The sequence below is a fragment of the Camelina sativa genome, chromosome 4 (assembly GCF_000633955.1).
Source record: "Camelina sativa cultivar DH55 chromosome 4, Cs, whole genome shotgun sequence".
In the NCBI taxonomy this organism is placed as follows: Eukaryota; Viridiplantae; Streptophyta; class Magnoliopsida; order Brassicales; family Brassicaceae; genus Camelina; species Camelina sativa.
This window is the reverse complement of record NC_025688.1, coordinates 28,116,377-28,130,081: the sequence shown is the minus strand read 5'-3', so window position 1 is coordinate 28,130,081 and position 13,705 is coordinate 28,116,377. Positions and strand designations below refer to the sequence as shown.

The 13,705-nt window shown below is 37.3% G+C and overlaps 3 protein-coding genes and 3 long non-coding RNA genes across 15 annotated transcripts in view; 2 read left to right on the top strand and 4 right to left on the bottom strand.

Moving 5' to 3' along the window:
* On the top strand, nt 759-1,944 carry LOC104782982. Its single transcript, XM_010508058.2, has one exon. It carries the CDS (start codon nt 962-964, stop codon nt 1,718-1,720), a length of 759 nt encoding a protein of 252 aa, XP_010506360.1. The 5' UTR covers nt 759-961; the 3' UTR covers nt 1,721-1,944.
* On the top strand, nt 2,274-3,338 carry LOC104782980. The gene is made up of 3 exons (XM_010508056.2): nt 2,274-2,537; nt 2,775-2,882; nt 2,963-3,338. Exons 1-3 carry the CDS (start codon nt 2,475-2,477, stop codon nt 3,200-3,202), a joined length of 411 nt encoding a protein of 136 aa, XP_010506358.1. The 5' UTR covers nt 2,274-2,474; the 3' UTR covers nt 3,203-3,338.
* Nucleotides 3,356-5,504, bottom strand: LOC104782981. Of its 5 annotated transcripts, XR_767104.2 has the most exons (9): nt 5,331-5,504; nt 5,152-5,241; nt 5,009-5,058; nt 4,851-4,931; nt 4,575-4,707; nt 4,227-4,310; nt 3,806-3,917; nt 3,598-3,719; nt 3,356-3,494 (listed from the first exon to the last, which is right to left on the bottom strand). It is a non-coding gene; the product is annotated as an uncharacterized LOC104782981 (long non-coding RNA). The 5 variants fall into 5 exon arrangements; XR_767106.2 differs by lacking the exon at nt 5,009-5,058 and having other exon boundaries at nt 5,137-5,241; XR_767103.2 differs by having other exon boundaries at nt 4,851-5,058.
* On the bottom strand, nt 5,977-6,412 carry LOC109132728. Its single transcript, XR_002037809.1, has 3 exons — nt 6,321-6,412; nt 6,108-6,241; nt 5,977-6,032 (listed from the first exon to the last, which is right to left on the bottom strand). It is a non-coding gene; the product is annotated as an uncharacterized LOC109132728 (long non-coding RNA).
* LOC104782978 lies at nt 6,844-11,096 on the bottom strand. 6 transcript variants are annotated; one of them, XR_767097.1, is made up of 21 exons: nt 11,016-11,096; nt 10,741-10,870; nt 10,490-10,579; nt 10,345-10,400; nt 10,184-10,258; nt 10,015-10,092; nt 9,816-9,926; nt 9,686-9,732; nt 9,440-9,558; nt 9,204-9,275; nt 9,041-9,120; nt 8,815-8,962; nt 8,651-8,732; nt 8,383-8,518; nt 8,126-8,208; nt 7,870-8,011; nt 7,597-7,663; nt 7,423-7,502; nt 7,276-7,331; nt 6,953-7,189; nt 6,844-6,870 (listed from the first exon to the last, which is right to left on the bottom strand). It is a non-coding gene; the product is annotated as an uncharacterized LOC104782978 (long non-coding RNA). The 6 variants fall into 6 exon arrangements; XR_002037807.1 differs by having other exon boundaries at nt 8,126-8,223; nt 10,978-11,090; XR_767094.2 differs by having other exon boundaries at nt 10,978-11,090.
* LOC104782977 (citrate synthase 4, mitochondrial) overlaps nt 12,580-13,705 on the bottom strand; it is a gene marked incomplete in the record, with an annotated part of 5,562 nt that continues 4,436 nt past the window's right edge. The window contains 3 exon segments of the mRNA XM_019245078.1: nt 12,580-12,922; nt 13,013-13,064; nt 13,154-13,221. Of these exon segments, the coding sequence (XP_019100623.1) occupies nt 12,855-12,922; nt 13,013-13,064; nt 13,154-13,221 (188 nt within the window).

Below are 13,705 nucleotides of genomic sequence, written 5' to 3'. Positions count from 1 at the left end.
CTCAAAAAAAAAAAAAAAAAAAAATGACCGGATAAAACCGGTTGGTTATTAAACCTAATGAGACACGTACCGGTATTGGAAATTAAGTAACTGAGAGGAGACGTTGCTGATGCACTGTTGTTTGGTAAAAGCCCATTCGTTATTTTCCAAAGCCCATATCTTCTTCTTTTTCCTTGGGCCGAGACTGCAATTTGTCGAGGAAGAGAGAGATCTTGACGGAACTCAAATTCATCTTCACTCATCAGGCGACTCGTACCTAGTAATTAATATTACTCGCCGGTGAAAACGTTTCAATGACGAGAACTTTGATCTTGTAAAATTAGGGAAACCCGATATGACACTGTACAGAAAAAAACACTGTGTATGAGAATCATCTGTTTAGTTTGTAGAACTTGCATTTTCCCTTTGTACTGTTCTGCTAGTAATAGTTACTGTTAATTATACGGATATAACATGCAAGTCAAAGTCTCTTATATTCAAATTACTAGAAGACAATAATATGCATTAACAACAGGACTCAGCGTAGTTAATTGACCTCACATCTTTCACTATGTCAACTCTATTGTATTCATTTCCAGCTTGATAGTTCTTCTAAAGTTCATAATATTTAACTACAATTAGCTATCTAATCAATTATAAATTATTAGTACAATAAAACTATATAGCGTGATGGAGGGGATCAAGAAAGAAGTTCCACCACTTGACTTTGAATTCCAAATGAGAACTAATCTTGTTTATAATCATATCATCATGTAAGCGCGTACTGACATTCTTGTCCCAATATAGTTAATATATAGTCTACAACTTGGCACATCACTAATCCAATTCTAAAGAAGACTCATCATCACAAGTCGTCTTACAATTTTTACTATAAATACTTTGGAATCCCCATAGCTTGATAAAAATCACAAAACCAATCGAAAAAACCTCCATCACACAGAAGAAGAAGATATAAGCTATAATGGCTGCAAGGAAACCGTCGGTGAGGCATCCAAGCCACAACCATCCATTGCGTGGTCACAAAGCCCAAGTTGAAGAAGAGATCATCTGCTCTGGCTGCGACTTAGACCTGGTAGGTGCAGCTTTTAAATGCACAAAGTCAGAATGCGATTACTTCTTGCATAAGTCATGTTTCGAGCTTCCACGAGAGACTCGTCACAAGGCTCACCCGAATCACCCTTTGACCCTGCTTTTTTCCCCACCGTACGAGTCAACTTATACGTGCGATGCCTGCGGTGAGTATGGATCCGGATTCACTTACAACTGCTCTACCTGCCAGTACGATGTTCATGTCGGGTGTGTGTCCATGCCTGAGTCTGTGGAGCGTGAAGGACACGCGCATCCGCTCACATTGCTCTACCGTTCTCCTTACCAGAACGGTTTGATATTTAATTGTGATGTTTGTCAAGAAACTGTACCGGATAACCTCTGGTCCTATTACTGCAAGGAATGTGATTACGGCACTCATTTACATTCTTGCGCGGTAGAGGAGGAAGAAGAAGAAGAAGAAGAAGAAGAAGAGCCAAAAAGAGGAAGCGCAAGAGGAAACACAAACAACGGTGGAAATAAAGGATCAGGAAGGGGGTCAGCGGCTTCGGAGTTAGCAGCAATGTTGGAAGCACAAAGGGAGATGGAGAGGATGCAGATAGAGTTACATATGGAGATGCAAAGAGCTAAGATAGCGAAGAAAGCGAGAAAGGCTTGTCTCAAATTGATCTAATTAAAAAAAGTTAAAAGGTTTATATTATAAATAAAAAAAAACTTGTACTGATCATATGAAATACGTTTCTCTCGAGCTATCTCTTCAGGATTTGTTGATGCTTTTAAAACTCGTTTAAATTGTATCTTGTGGATTTGGACGTTCTTGTTTTTTTCATTGAATTCTTGCAAGCTTTCATGTTTGTTATTATATTTTCCTTTGAATAAAAAGCCTTTTTGACTTTATTTGCTCTAGTCAATACATACATGCATCATCACCGTCTCGAATTTTTAAGTATATATAGGATATTACAAGGGGGCTGAGTAGGATAGGTTGTGGATATATCATATTTGAGGGAAGTGGAAAACGATGATAAGCTTTGACATGCACAAACTAATAATAATGTCTACGCATTCTCTCTGTTCGTATGATCGGAAAGAACTAATAAAAAAGGTTTCGTCTCATTATTAAAATTGTTTATTTAATTGAAAGGTTGGTCCTAATAGGCAAAGTCAAAGTCCACCTCAGAGATACAAAACAACAATTAAAAAACAAAACATAAACTATTTAACCAAAAAAAACAAAACACAACTATTGCCGTGAGATTCACGCGCGCCGCTCCTTTCATCCTTCTTCGTCTGTTTCAAAGTTACCCAACTGCCGCTATCAGATTACCCACGATCACACAAACCCATCATCCGAAGCAGTAATTCTGATCGTATAAATCAGGAAGAGGAAGATAGCAGAGAGCAGAGAGCAGAGAGCAGAGAGAGATATGGCGAATGAGGGTAAACCCGACGAGCAGCTTTTTCAGCTTCTCTCGGGTCTTCTTCAACAGGTTTCGATCTCGATTTCGTTATTCATCTGTCAAATTCGTTTCTTCCTTAGATTTTGATTTTGGGGTTTTCCTTTTTTTGTCCGACAAGCTTCTGTTCATTCGAATTTCAATTTCTCTGTCCAATTCGTTAAAATAAGGAAAAGGAAGAGCCTTTTTTTTAATCTCAATTTCTACCAATTGGTAAAATCAATTTACTCATGTTAATTTTGGTGCCTCCCTGATGATTTTCTTCTAAAGGTGGAATCATTGACAAACACAGAAGAGGTTGAGCTACGTTCTAAGATCGAAGCTCTTGGTTTGGAAGTCACCAAAGTCCCATCAAAGTCTGCCCAACACCTTAATGAGGTCTGTCTGTCTCCCTCTGTTCATTCACAATCCGATACACACTGTAACGTAAATCAGAGGTTTGGTTGTGTGTGTTTCAGGTGGATATAGCTAATGAGTTGGATAAGTTATCAGCCAAATTAGACGATGTTGATGAGATGATATCATCAGCTATTGCTTCTGATCCACAAGTTCAGACGCTTCTTAGCGGCACTGCTGATGTTTGGTTGCCTGTTATTACTGCCGGCACTGAGGAGAGGCTTAACTTCACTGCCTCTCTTGCTGCTCCTGATGATCAGCAGCTTAAGGACACAACTACTACCAACAAGACCAGCTCTTGATAAAAAACACTCAGTTTTCTCTTTTGCAGTCTTGTTTCTTTTATGTATATCAATCAAGACCAAGTTGTTTATTCCTGAGTGACTCATTGTTGATGTTGGATGTTAATGCAAATTCAATACAGACTGTTTTATTTTATTACTATCACTGAGTTTTTCCGAATTGCACCAAGCGATTGTTTCTTAAGCAGATGAAGCTTTCTTACAGTCAAGACTCAAGCCAGTCACCATATTACCACTCTTTGGCCTCTCTAGTGCAAGTCCCCAAGAGCTCGGTTCGATATAAGCATATAAGCTGTGTGAACCAAACACAATTGAGAATAGTGTGAGAATAGTGAGTAATGTTTCAAATGGTGTGTAGCAACAAAGGCGTGTTGTGTAAATATATATATATATACCTGAGACTGAGAGCAGATGCCTTGCTTACCTTGCTTCGGTTAGACCTTAGTGATTCAGCAAGACCCCACTGTGAGCATCAACATTTGGCCACGGGTTCTTCACCTATAACAAGCTTTGACACCTACAGAGTAGGAAGGATTTGTAAGCCACTCACTGGACGATAAAATCTCGAGAGCACGATAGAAAAGAGGGAAAACAAGAAAGTACCAGCTGGAAAAGAAGAAGGTCATCAGGTAAATGCTTCAAGGCAAACTCTCTTTGCCATACATATCTTGGATCAGTTTTGCGCACAACACCGTGTCCATATCCTGAAAACAACCTGCAAACAAATCAAGACTTGTCAATAGATATTTAGTAGACTGACCTCGTAACATTACAACTTTAATTAGGAGAAAGATTTAAATTAGTTATTGAATTCTCTTATGGCAATATTAGTTACTAGGAGCTATGAGACTGATAGACCAAACTTTGAGGTGGTATATATGAGGACTCATAACAAGATGATAATTCATTTTCGCACGCTCCATATCTGCATGGAACTTTCATCAGACTTGTTGGTTGGCTTCAAAAGTGGCATACATGCATGCACAAGACCACGAAGCAAAGAATGACAATATATAGTTTTTACCTTCCAAACATATTCTTTCAACTGCTCCTTCGATATGTTTTCTTCACATTCCTCGACAACTGATTTGATCCAAAGAAAAATTTCCTGTTGCATCAAGACACATAAGAGACTAAGAATCTGTCCCACAAACTTATAGAAGCACCATAAAACTATTCACACGCTACCTAGATAATATACACCAGTGAAAAATCATGAAGCTCTGACATAGATTGAAGACTTCACATGTTTCCATGATTACTATAGTAAAAGTAATACAGTATGAAAACAAAAATATCATGCTATGGCATATTTTTAAGTCTTAAAAACAACAATAAACTGAAGCTTCTTTTAGGAGAAATTAAAACAGACCTGTGGATAGTGATGTAAAGCCTCATGAGCGCTTTCATCTTTTCATCATCAAATCCCAACATGTGTGAAAAAATTTGCACCATAATCCAAAGATGTATCTGAGGGGATGGAATCACCATTCTTGTACATAATCCTGCAATGATTGAGTGGAAATGTAAATAGAAAGAATAAACAAGAGATGACAAATTATCCAATAAAGGGTACACTATCAGTACCGGAATCTCAGAAGCTACAAGAAACATGAAAAAGATTACAAAATATATATTCTTCACTAACCTCAACGATATACATACACAGCTACAACAGGAACAACGAGCAATCAGGTTGAGAGAATTCTCAAATGTTGGGTCCTAGAACCTGGACAAATAAAGATTTTTGTTATGATACAATCAGGTTGAGAGAATCCTCATTTGAAACACTATCAGTAACTAAACCAGAAACTTGAAATTCCATTCTAAAATGCCTTTTGGAACTCTTTTGGCACCTGGATATCAGGTAAAAAAAATTAGAATTCCGCTGAAAATTGTTTACTTATGGCAAAAAATAAAAAGAACCTTTTAACCTGATTGCAACATACCAACTTTGGCTGTCTGAAGGAACAAGGCTGACCACGACGTGTGACAGAGTTGTCCATGATGTCATCAAGCACAAGTAAATAAGCTTGAAGCTGCAATGCAAAAGATAAAACGAGCATTGAGATGAAAGACAAAGAGAGAGTCAGAGTAAAAAACGGAATTACCACATTCAATGCACCACCTGAGAGAGCACACAAAATGAAAGTCACATTATCGGTCAAGTCTTGGCTTGGCTTCAACAGCTTGTAGCTAACAAGCATGGGGAGACCATGATTGAGCTTCCCTGCAGAAAAAAATAAAAACTAAACAAAATGTCTGAGAGAGGCTCCTCTCACTGCGCGTACATTTTAGCCAAGCATCTGCAAAGAGAGGCACCAAATCAGCATAAATGAAATGATCAAAAGTCCAAAGATTCTGATTCAAATTAAGAATGAAAGTGAGACAGTCAACATTTGGGTATCAGAATGGTGTGACTTTCCTTTTCACATTTTTCAAATGATTGCCTTTGGCTTGAGATAATTGTGACTGAATTTGTGGCCAAAGTGTAATGGATACACCATCAGACAACTTTTCTCCAAGTACTCATATCTTAACTCATCATTCAGACCTGCAATTAAAACCATCAAGGGTATCAAGAAAAAATCAGTCAAGAGTTAAATTAAACACACAATAAATATTATTAGTTCAGAAAATAGATATTTTGGTGTTGCAAAAGATCCCCATCTCTCTTTTACTTTCAAAAAATATCTAGGTGATTTGATGTGATTCCAAGTTACACTGAGAGAGAGAGATAAATGAAGTATATAGTAATTCAGTAGTACCTTTTTGTTCACAGGGCTAAAAGGCTCCTTGGCTCAGTAAAGTGAGGCCTCCAATCATTATTCTATGCATACAAAAAAAGCATAATCAGATACTTTCCTTATTATATATATAATCAAGAGGGTGATTCAGCTCTTACCTCAAATATGTCAGCACCACAAGAGGTACAGGGCTCTGCATCTGTTTTACAAGGAGCAAGAGAAGTCAAAGAAGAAGCTGAGACGTTGGCAAGCATTTTTTATCCATTGCCTGGTGGCCCAAAGAGAAACATACCTGAAATAGTGAAATGATTTTTTTTTACCAAGGATGGCACTGCATAAGATCAAGAAGAAACCAAACTTGCAAATTTTACCTCTCGCTGGTCTCCGGATACCAGTGAACAAATCTCTTTGTTTTGCCGGTAATATAACCATCTCCAGTAAAGCTTGTTTAGCTCCATCAAGTACAGCTGGAATAATTAAGCATAAGTCATTAGGTGAAGAAAACCTTATAACATCTCCATGAAATACAGAGGTAACCATAACAGAGATAAGGAGAAGGAAACCTGATCACATCTCCATTGAGCATAAGTGTTTTTTCCATATACTGCAACAAAAAAAAGAATCTGGAAAACAAAATAAGAACACACATGAGAACAAATCATATATACATCACCAACAATAGCAAATCTCTGAAAGTCATTAGGGGAAAAAAGAAGAAGATGTAACCTTACCTCTAAACAGATGATAGACGAGAAGATATCCACGATCTGCATCAAAGAGAGAGATATAAATTTCAGTTTTATGCGTACCACAAAATTAAACAAGTAAGTTAAAAAGGACAAATTTCAAGAACAATTACTCGTCTAGGAAAGAATTGTGGAGCATCTCTCATCTGAATGTGTGTGTACACAGCAAGAACATCTGGGAACACACAAGAAACAGAGTATCAAAAATAGCCAATATTAAGGTAAAGTTAAACTGAGCAGAAATCATAATGTAAAACCTGAAAGTTTAACTCCCACAATGTTTTCTATTTGAACCTCCCACATAGTCAGTAATCCAGGTGCCTCCTCGATCTGCATCAGAAGATAGACTGAGATGTTAAAATTCACTTATATATGGAAAAAAAGTAAAAGATGAATTAAGACTTAAGAGGAAGAACAAAACAAATGAAGACGTAGCATAGAGAAGAAGGAGTTCATCAAAGCCATCACTGATCGCTAAAAGCATCATCCAATACCTGAAATAACATAGCAAAGAAGTAAAAATCACATGAACATCATAAAAAGCCTTGAACGATTCAATTTAGAAACTTAGAAACCAAACCCGGAAGAGCAACATTGAATGAGAGTGACAAGGATCAGTCAAAGCCATCACACGATCTGCATCAAAAGAGAGCCTGAGATGTTAATTCACTTATATAGGGGAAAAAAAAGTAAAAGATGTAGTAAGACTTAAGAGGAAGAACAAAACTCATTAAGACATAGCACACAGAAGAAGCGTGTCCATTGAAAAAGCCATCATCATTGATTGATTAAAGCATCATCCAAAACCTGAAAATAAAAACAGAACAACAAGTTAAAAAACCAAACCCTAGAAAGGAAAAAAAAAAAAAAAAAGCAACTGTATCGATTCAAAGAAAGACACCAGAGACTAGTTCATGCGTGTCCATCAAAGCCATCATAGATTGATTGATAAACGCATTATCCAAAACCTGAAAGATTAACAAAAAAACAGAGCAATTAGTTAGAAACCAAACCCTAGGAAAAAAGAAGCAAGTGAAACTAGCAGTTTAGAAGAATCTCAAAAACAAAAAACAAAATCAGTGAGAGCGAATCATAATAGGATCATCATCAACCTTTGCTTATGGTTCCTAATATGTTTAAACATTAGTATCTAAGCGTAACGGAGAGTGTTTACAGATTTATATGCAGAAGATACAGACTTAGAGTCAATCATGTCGTCCACCATTACACTCTCTTGCAGCAAAACGTTTAGTCTTGATTTCCCAAGCTCCAGATCAAAATAGCAAGAAATCTCCGGTATCATCATCATTAAAAAACTACATCCAATGAACAAACGACCATATCCATATCACAAATCATATTCATCCTAATCGTTTCAAACTACTAATTCTTGCAATTAAAATCTGAAGAAGTACAAAGTAAGAAAGAACCTGAGCTAAGGCAGTGCCGGAAAAGATACGGAGGCTGTGATGTGTTTTCGTAAATCGAGTCTTCCAAACGTGTCCTCGAAAACCTGCAAAAAAAGCAGCTACATGAAGAGAAGTAAGCTACCTGTAGGCTGTACAAGGAACACATTTCACCCAAATCAGCACCAAGTGAATATGTGCAATTAAAACCGTCACCAATCGATAAGTGATGTAATGACTAAAATAAGTAGGCCCTGAAATATGATATGTTCTTGACTAACCTTGAGAAGTGCTGCATACCAGGTCGGTAGAGCTCTGCATCTGAATTGCTGAGCAAGATTGTTGTCCCTGGTTACACAGATCAGATAACCAATCTATTAGCATCAAACACGAGACAAGCCCCTCAAAGTGTATACCCTGAAATAATGAAAAAAAAATACTTGTATCAAGTCAACACACTTAGAACGGGAGGAATGAGGACTTGATATATTCAAAATGTAGGATCTAACCAAGTAATTATAACTATAAAGAAAGATCAGTTATCAGTACCTCATATGGATGCAAGCAATGAGGTTTCTCATAGCAATCCAGTCATACCTCTCATCCCACCACCAATAACCTTGCTTGCATCCTGAAGAAAAAAGACACAAAAACCTCAAGTAAATCCACAATTACAGAACCAAACTGACAAGACAAGTGTTTGAAACTGTAACCTGGTGGACAATCGATAAGACAAGTGCTTTTCATACGCAAGTAGTGTCAAACAAAGCAGCAGACACAATCTCCTTCATACGCAAACCATTCACTTTCACAATGTTTCTTTCTTCTCTTCAAACCCTCACACGCATTAATCTCGATGGTCTGCATCAAAGAAACAGAGATATGTAATGTCACTTATATAGAAAGGAAAAAAAAATCATTTAAGAGGAAGAAGACTACCTGAAGTTGTAGCTCAGAGAAGACAAGGATCCATCAGAACCATCACCCACATAGCACAATAATCTCGGGGCCTCGTTGGTCTGCATCAGAGAGACAGATATATGTACTTTCACTTGTATAGAAAAAAAGAAAAAAAAAAATTGGTTAAGAGGAAGAAGACTACCTGAAGAGGTAGCGCAGAGAAAACAAGGATCCATCAGAACCATCACCCACAGAGCAAAGCATCCTCCACAATCTAAAATAACAGACCCAAGAGGCAAAAATTACATGAACATAAGAACAAGATCAAACACAAACACTAGAAATATGTGTAGCATGAAAGATTCAGAGAAAAAAAACAAGGGGGAAGAGACATGGCGTTGAATGATCATATGAATGTGGAAACTGAACAAATCATACCTGACAATCGCAAATCTCAGAAAGTCATTAGAAGATGTAGCAATCAAAAGTAACGTACAAATACGAGGAGATAAGACTCAACAAGAGCAATCCCACAGTGCATGAACCACCACCACAATCTGCATCAAAGAGAGAAGATATTTTTGTTAGCTTATAATATAACCAGAGTAAAAAATCAGCAGGGAGAACAAATCAGCAACCAGAATCTACAAACAACAACACAAGGACAAGTAAGTAAAATCAAACCGTAGGAAGAGCCGAGGAGCCTCCATGATTCACTTCCAACACACCACCTGCAAGACGAACAATAAACTTAATTACTTAGTGGGAACCAAAACCAAAATATATAATTAGGGATTATCAATTCAAACCTTACCGTTGCATCGAGGATCTGCATCAAAGGACAAAGCTTAAAAACAAACTCTCGTCTACGAAAGAATTTGTGGAGCATCTCTCATCTGAATGTGTTTGTACACAACAAGAACATCTGGGAACACACAAGCAACAGAGTATCAAAAATAGCCAATATTAAGGTAACCTGAAAGGTAAACTGAGCAGAGATCATAGTGTTAAACCTGAAAGTTTAACTTAACTCCCACAATGTTTTCTATTTGAACCTCCCACACAGTCAGTAATCCAGGTGCCTCCTCGATCTGCATCAAAAGAGAGACTGAGATGTTCATTCACGCATATAGGGAAAAAAAAGTAAAAGATGTATTAAGACTTAAAGAGGAAGAACAAAACCCATGAAGACGTAGAGCACAGAGAAGAAGGAGTCCATCAAAGCCATCACTGATCGATAAAAGCATCATCCAATACCTGAATAACATAGCAAAGAAGTAAAAATCACATGAACATAATAAAAAAGCCTTGAACGATTCAATTTAGAAACTTAGAAACTAAACCCGGAAGAGCAAAATTGAATGAGAGTGACAAGGATCAGTCAAAGCCATCACACGATCTGCAACAAAAGAGAGACTGAGATGTTAAATTCACTTATATATAGAAAAAAGTAGAAGATGTATTAAGACTTAAGAGGCAGAACAAAACCAATGAAGACGTAGCACACAGAAGAAGGAGTCCATCAAAGCCGTCACTGATCTATCAAAGCATCGACCAATACCTGATATAATCCAAAACCTGAAAAGGAAAACAGAACAACAAGTTAAAAACCAAACCCTAGAAAAACCCGATGATCGATTAAAAGAACAGAACGACAAGTTAGAAACCAAACCCTAGAAAACCCAATGATCGATTAAAAAAAAACAACAACATCAGAAACTAGTTTAGAAGATAGTTACCAGTTACCACCACAAACGAAACGAAACGAACGAGTGAAGATGATGTTCTGAACTAGAGAGTCAGAACAAAACCCCTGAAGACGTGGCACAGAAAAAAAGCGTTTCCATCAAAGCCACCGTCATCCAAAACCTGAAAGAAAAAAAAAATAGAACAACAAGTTAGAAGAAACCAAACCCTAGAAAAAAAATAAAGCAAGTTTGAAAATCTGGTACATAATAGATTCAAATAAAAACAACAGAAACTAGTTTTAGAAGAATCCTGGTCCACCACCAACCAACGAAACGAGAGAGCTTGCGGAGCGGAGAGACTTTTACACTCACTACAGAGACGAACGAGAACGAGAACAAGAACGAAGAAGAAACAAAATAGTGATGTGAATGAGATAGCGCATTATATTTATAGACGGCCCAGATCTAATCTTATTCATGTTTCAACGACTAATATTAAGTCGGTAGTCAAACCAACTTTGACTCTTTTGTCCAGCTGGCAATATTTCCTTTTCTTTATAGACGGTCGAGATCTAAAGCATTTATGTTTTAACGGTTATCAGCGTTAAACCTACAAATTCCAGCTGGCAATTTCCTTTTCTTTTGTTTCTTAAATTCTTTATGAGACCGTTAGCTAGAGATATTCATGTTAACGCTATTTTTCCTATTTCATTTTCTATTTCGTTTTTTTTTTCTTTTTTTTGCTATGCGCTATTATTTGCTTCTTTTAAAATTCTTTTTTAAAAAACGTACAGTATTATAACAAATCCATCACCCTTAGATTAAGATAGTTCGTTGTAAATGAGAGCTTACCTTCTATAACAAATCGTTTAACGGACAGCTTTACATAAATGACCAAACTTTGAGCAAGTCCTTGTGCTTTAATGCTACAAAACTAATGCATATATGCATATATATGAAAAATCAAGTAATCAATCCCAGGTATAGATCGAATCATCATCATCAAAGTTTCCATCAATGGTAAAAACTTTGAGAAATATAAAATGTCGGTCTAGAGCTCGCTGGTTCGAGGGACGGGCGCTTGAGAGAAGACCATATAAAATGCTTTGGTCCCTGGCCTCAGGGGATGTACGGGCCTAGGCCCGGAACCTCTCAGTAATTCAAAAAAAAAAAAAAAAAAAACTTGGATAAATATACTTCCCTCCATCGATCCATAGAAGCTGTGAAGATTCCCTTGAGTTAATTCGGATCCTTTGCCATACACGAGACGTGAGAGACTCCATCACGCACGATGACCATGCATCCATTGCTCCTACACAACAAGTAAAAACATATACAGATTCGACAAAATTAATTGTTCCAAAACTATCAGTCTATCACCATTTTTTTATATTGACTTAATAGAAACACATTTACTAGGTGATGAGAGCTTACTATGTCTTCAAAAGTTCTACCTGATAGCTCCTTTAGAAGCTACATAATTCTCAGGCAACAGAAAGAATAAAATCATTGCAAGAAGCAGAGAATGGAAGATTATGAATGTTGTTTTGTTGGTGTGGTACGTGGCTCGTTTTATAGTATTCCACTTTTCTCCAGACACTGTTCTTCAAGGTAAAATACCTTTGAAACCTCAGGCTATATTCATGAACCTTTTTGGTCTTATATCTTTGCTTCTTCGTTGTAGATCGTGGTGGTGGGTTTCGTTTACATAGAGTTGAAACAGACAATGAAACAGCTCTTCTTAAAACTTAGGTTTTCCGTTTTCCGTTTCATAAACTTATGTCGCAATCCCCTTTATTGCAGTATTGTCTCTTTTATTTATATCAACGGACGGAGACTTGTTTTTTAATCATGAATCCATGATTGATATTGATGTTGGATGTTTATCCAAATTGAATACAACTCTTTATTTTATTATTATCACGAGTTTTTCCGAAACATCAAATTTGCAACAAGCAATTGTCTCTCAAAGCCAAAGTAAATAAATCAAATCTCGAACGAACAAATTTTCTACACCAACAATGGGTTCTTCTGTTGATAGAAGGTAAACAATTAAAAAAAACTTTTCAGTGTGGAACATAACGGCTTTTGCGTAAATATGAGAGTGTGCGAGACTCAGGACTCAGGTGGTGGCTTAAGCAGATGAAACTTTCTTACAGTGGGCCTCAAGCCAGTCCATGGTAACACTCTTGGGCCTCTCTAGTGCAAGTCCAAGAGCTCGATCCCATATAAGCTGTGAACCAAAACACAATTAGGCATATGAGTTATGTTGAGCTATGTTTCAGATGGTCTGTAGCAACAAAGGCGCACTGTGTAAATATACCTGTGAGCAGATGCCAAGACTCCTTGAGACACCAAAGAGCACGGTGTAGTACCTATAAAACGCACAACATTATGTAATTTTGAGCACTCTCCTAAGGCGCAATGATACTTTAAATGAGATATCTGCTGCTTGCTCAATTACCTTGCTTCGGTTAGACCATAGTGGTTCAGCAAGACCCCACTGTGAGCATCGACATTTGGCCACGGGTTCTTCACCTATAACAAGCCACCATAGGATTTGCAAGTAAATCTATATTCAAATTCGAAAATGATCGGCAAGGAAGTTCACAAGCCTTGTATAGTAAAGATCCTATTATCTCAGGCGTGTCATACTTTCCATTACATGAAACGACACCTCTATTAAACACGCGAAAAGATAGAGATACTACCTTTCCAAGCTCGGTGAGAACAGGAGGCACAACTTCATAAAGCTTTGACACCTACAGAGTAGGAAGGATTTGTAAGCCACTATACATTGATAGAATTTTGAGAGCACAACAGTAACGAGGGGAAAAAGAAAGTACCAGCTGGAAGAGAGGGTCATCAGGTAAATGCTTCAAGGCAAACTCTCTTTGGCATACATATCTTGGATCAGTTTTGCGCAGAACACCGTGTCCATATCCTGGAACAACCTGCAGACAAATCATGACGGGTCAACAGAGATATTTAGTACACTGTCCTCGTAACATTACAA

Bases quoted from the DNA above. Each gene is read 5' to 3' on its own strand.
- LOC104782982 (XM_010508058.2), top strand. From the start codon at position 962: ATGGCTGCAAGGAAACCGTCGGTGAGGCATCCAAGCCACAACCATCCA.
- LOC104782980 (XM_010508056.2), top strand. From the start codon at position 2,475: ATGGCGAATGAGGGTAAACCCGACGAGCAGCTTTTTCAGCTTCTCTCG. The intron at 2,538-2,774 runs GTTTCGATCTCG...TTTCTTCTAAAG, and splicing joins TCTCGGGTCTTCTTCAACAG to GTGGAATCATTGACAAACAC. The intron at 2,883-2,962 runs GTCTGTCTGTCT...TGTGTGTTTCAG, and splicing joins CTGCCCAACACCTTAATGAG to GTGGATATAGCTAATGAGTT.